The 4,475-nt window shown below is 34.0% G+C and overlaps 1 protein-coding gene across 2 annotated transcripts; it reads right to left on the bottom strand.

Moving 5' to 3' along the window:
• Positions 1-2,077: 2,077 nt before the first annotated feature.
• LOC110036923 lies at positions 2,078-4,091 on the bottom strand. Of its 2 annotated transcripts, none has more exons than XM_020741484.1 (2): positions 3,944-4,091; positions 2,078-3,667 (listed from the first exon to the last, which is right to left on the bottom strand). In XM_020741484.1, the coding sequence occupies exon 2, from the start codon at positions 3,592-3,594 to the stop codon at positions 2,167-2,169; it is 1,428 nt and encodes a 475-aa protein (XP_020597143.1). In that variant the 5' UTR covers positions 3,595-3,667; positions 3,944-4,091; the 3' UTR covers positions 2,078-2,166. The 2 variants fall into 2 exon arrangements, with proteins under 2 accessions (XP_020597143.1, XP_020597144.1); XM_020741485.1 differs by having other exon boundaries at positions 2,078-3,618.
• Between the last annotated feature and the right edge of the window lie 384 nt (positions 4,092-4,475).

The raw sequence follows: 4,475 nt of genomic DNA, 5'->3' as shown, positions 1-4,475 counted from the left end.
TATATATATATATATATATATAGGCTCAAAATACTAAAACTAGGAAAAAAAAAGGGGGGCATTTACATACATGCCACATTACTCATATATATCTTCATATCAAACACTTAAGCTTTTATATTTATATATTTAACACTTAAACTTTAAGATTGCTTCTAATATTTTAAAAGTGAAAAAAATATTTTCATGCATGGGATGATGACACCAGAATATTATAAATATAAATATCAAGTGTTTTAGGGGTTAGATAAATATCAAGCTTTTTGCCCCTCCTGAAATATTAGTTTTATCATTTTTGAAATATTATTTTGACCTCTCCTAAGAATGGTCTAGGGAAAGTTCCCCCCTTTCAAAAAAGATGTAAATAAATAATATTTTATGCTATAAAAAGAAATTTCCCTAAAGTAAAAAGAAGTTAATCACCATTCTATTTAGATGCTTAGATAAAAAATAAAAATAAAATATAAGAAATTTTTTCTTTTAAGATGCAACTTATTCTCACAAATAAAATGGGTATTAATTTTTTCTTTTAAAGAAAATTCAAATTGTATATACAAAATGATATGCACGGATCTCAAGATGATCCAACATTCAAAATAAAAAGAACCAGAATGCTCATTGTTCTTTTCTCTAAAGCAATACTAAATATAAGAAATAAAGAGTTAAAATCATTTTATTTTTCCACATACTACAAAATGAACTAATTTTACCAATCCAAATATTTAGAAAATGATGTCCATGCATGCATGCATGCTGATCTCTAGCAAACGATTATCTATTTTTTTAATCCAAAATTAACTACATGAAATTCCATGGCTCACACTTCCCCCACGTGGCAAACTTTTTTTTGTTTGTTTGGGAAGATATACTTATATGTAGGGCTGTCAAAAAAGCTTCGTGATCGGTTCGTCAATAAGTTCGTGTTTGGTTCGTCCGATAAGCAAACGAGACGAACATGAACAAATTTTTTTTGTTCGGTTAGTTAAATGAACCAAACACAATGATGCGTTTGTTTGTGTGTGAATCTTTATTGTTCGAATTTTGGGATTTAAGGCAGACCCAATATTATTTTTTCTTATATTTTTATGTAAAATATTTTTTGCTTGAATAATTGGATGTAATGAAAAATGATGAATTATTTTTATTAAAGTTTGTTATTTATTTATTTTGGTAGTTTGATAATTAATTATTAATTCTTATATATTTTATGAAAATGTATTTCAATTTTTAAAAGATAAAATGGTGTATTTCAATTTTTAAACAAATATGAGAATTAATATTTAAATTGTTGTCTATTTAACAATTAAAAAAATATATATAAATTTGAAAATTTTCAAATAATTCGAACATTTCGATTCGAACAATTCGAACAAAAACGAACCGAACACGAACAGGCTCTTTACGAACAATTTCGAACACGAGTCTATTTCAAACAAACTATATTTCAAACGAACCAAACACGAACACAAGCTCTGTTCGTTGTGTTCGGTTCGTTTACATCCCTACTTACATACCGCTCCATTCTCAAGTATTTGCATGTCTAACCCCTAAACTTTAATTTTAACATATATGTCATTTGAACCTATGTATGAAAATACTTATTTCACTTTTTAAAAGTTCAAATAGTGATATTTCTATGTGAGATGGGGTAGCATAGATGTAAAAAGTAAAACTCAGGTTCTGGATGCGTAAATACATATAAAATGGGAGGTATGTATGTAAATCTTCCAATCTTATTGTATTCCAACTATACGAGAGAGAGAGAGAGAGAGAGAGAGAGAGAGAGAGAGAGAGAGAGAGAGAGAGAGAGAGAGAGAGAGAGAGAGAGAGAGAGAGAGAGAGAGAGAGAGAGAGAGAGAGAGAGAGAGAGAGAGAGAGAGAGAGAGAGAGAGCATAAAAGAAAAAAAAAATCATTGATGCCATTGCCAGTTTGCGACTGCAGATTCAGATTCTTTAAAACGGTAAAAAGATTTATTTGCAAGCTAATCAATAAGAATAAAAATCATAAAAGAAAATAAAGCATTTATTTGCAAACTAAACAATTATTAATAAATACTTCTTTGGTGGATTACCAGAAGGTCTCTTACTGTACTAATCCTTATTCTTCAAAACGGCAAAAATATTAAAAATCAAATCAAAACTGTAGAAAAATGGGAGGGCAGATTTCTACAGTTTCAGCCTCAGCCGACTGTAATCAAAAGCAAGAGGGTCCCAACCAGAATCAGGCTCTTTCCTCTTTAAATTCTTCCTCTCTTCCCCCAAAAGATTTCTGCTTTCCGCCATGAATGCCCGCACCAGACTTCCCTTTTCATTGCCACCGTTCACCATCGGTCCAGACTTCAAATTCAAATCCAAATTCGGCGCCCAATGTGAACTTGAAGGAGTGCTCATGAATGGAGGAACAATTTCCAAATTCAAATTTATTTCTCCATAATTTTCTTTTTCTTCTGAATCTTGCAGAACAGCAGAATTTCTCGAACTTAGTTCGCATTCCAGGTTTAACGGCAAGAATTGAAGTTCAGAAGGTCCATTTGATGAAGAAGCTGCTACAGGTGCATACGGATTGAGTGGATTGGATGGAGGGAGACTCAACTCACAATCGAGACCATTCGAACCGGGATAGATATTCAGATCCAACAAAAAATTACCCTTTCCTGATCTTTCACAGCTCAATAACTCACCTGAAGTTAACTCTGGGAAAGTGTTGCAGGCCCTTCCAGTGTAATCAACAACCTCCCATTCAACTCCAACTTGCTGGTCCAACTCCTCCAATTCAAGTGCTGGATCTTCATACTCCTCCAATCCATTTGATGTGCTCGATAAATCATGCAGTCCTTCCATGAAATTTTCACGTAATTCGAACTCCATCAAATTTGGCTCCGATGACACATACCAGACGCCTTCCCCTCCACTCATTTCTGTGTCCATGTTATCATCAGCAGGAGGTTTCTCTTTCTCATTCAGAGTGCTTGCGGCCGGAGCTCCATATCCATATCGAACATATCCTTCCCCTTCATCTATATCATCCAATCTAAGAAAGTTGGCTTCTCCCGCTTCATTGTTTTCATCACAGCTCAATTCTACTCTGCAACGCTCTTTCCCCACTGCCATTTGGGGCGCACATCCGTCAAAACTTCTATCAATCCACCTCTCAAAAAATCCTTCCAACCTTTGTTTGATCTGAAAAAGTTTATGACCAAACAATTCCTTAATGGTTACTATAATTCCTGAAGAATTCAACTTACCCTGACATAGAGGGATATTTTCTAGCGATTGTAAATATGCGTTTATCACTTGTTCCTTAATTGCCTCGTCGTCGCCAGATTTTGCAGCTTCTTGGAGCCATTGATTGAGAAAGTAAACCATGTTTAACTGAAAAATATGATCAAGACAGTCCTCGCTCTCTGTGGAAGCAACGATGTTTGCGTCAGTTAATTGTTGTCTCGAGACATCTTCAGCATGGGTTGTTTTTGAATTCTTCAACTTTTGTATCATGCATCTCAACTCCTCAGCTTTCGATAGTGTGGATGGAGTTCTAATGCCATTCTTTGGCTCAGCGGGCGTGATGAAGTCCTGAAGCTTCATAATGCTCATAATGGGAGCTAGTCTTTCCCAATCCTGTAAGTTGGCTTTGTTAGTAGCATGCGATTATCTTGAGTCAAGTAATCTGTTTGATGACCATATGGGAATGAGAAAAAATTATGAGATGTTTTGGGAAATTTACATGAGAACAACACAAATCTTTCGTATTTACATATGAAACTCAAAAAGTTTAATGTTTACATTTACAAACAAAAATTGAAGAACACATCTCCAAAGATTTTGAATTTTGAAAACGATCAAAGGAACTCAATGGAAACAGAGAATGTCAGACAGAGCGGAAGTAAATTAAGAAAAAAAAATCTGCAGAAGAAACAGAATTAAGAGGGAATGATGGCAGTACCTAAAGCGATCAGAAATCCCAATGTTGCCGGATAAGCAACAGCTCTTGGTTTCTTTCGCCTTCGTCACCGTCCCCTTCTTCCTATTGCTCTCTTTATATAGACCTCTTATCTGTCTCTTAAATCCGATTCCTACGAAGCCTCAGCCCCTCGCGTCGCCATGGCCGCTCTTCTCTCCTATTTCTGTGCTTCTGTTCCATTAAGAACAATCAAATAAAAACACGTGATGTCTGACCCTGTCTGTGGTGAACCGGACAACCGGCATATATACATGGAGCTTTTACATAACACCACCAAACTTTTATATATCCACATATCAACCATCTAAACTTGTATATACCACTCAAATTAATTTTTTGTCGACATATTAAAAATATCACTGTTATTTAACCTTGTCTTATAACTCCAAAGTGTTATAAACATAACTATCCAATACATAAGAATTATGTGGTATGTGTGTAAATTATAAATTATATATTTGTCTTTCAATATCTTAACTATATATATATATATATATATATATATATATATATA

This window comes from Phalaenopsis equestris, unplaced genomic scaffold (genome assembly GCF_001263595.1).
Source record: "Phalaenopsis equestris unplaced genomic scaffold, ASM126359v1 Scaffold212619, whole genome shotgun sequence".
Lineage (NCBI taxonomy): Eukaryota > Viridiplantae > Streptophyta > Magnoliopsida > Asparagales > Orchidaceae > Phalaenopsis > Phalaenopsis equestris.
This window is presented reverse-complemented; position numbering and strand designations above follow the sequence as displayed.

What these genes read in the sequence shown, in the direction of transcription:
- LOC110036923 (XM_020741484.1), bottom strand. Translation starts at nt 3,594, where the DNA reads ATGAGCATTATGAAGCTTCAGGACTTCATCACGCCCGCTGAGCCAAAG.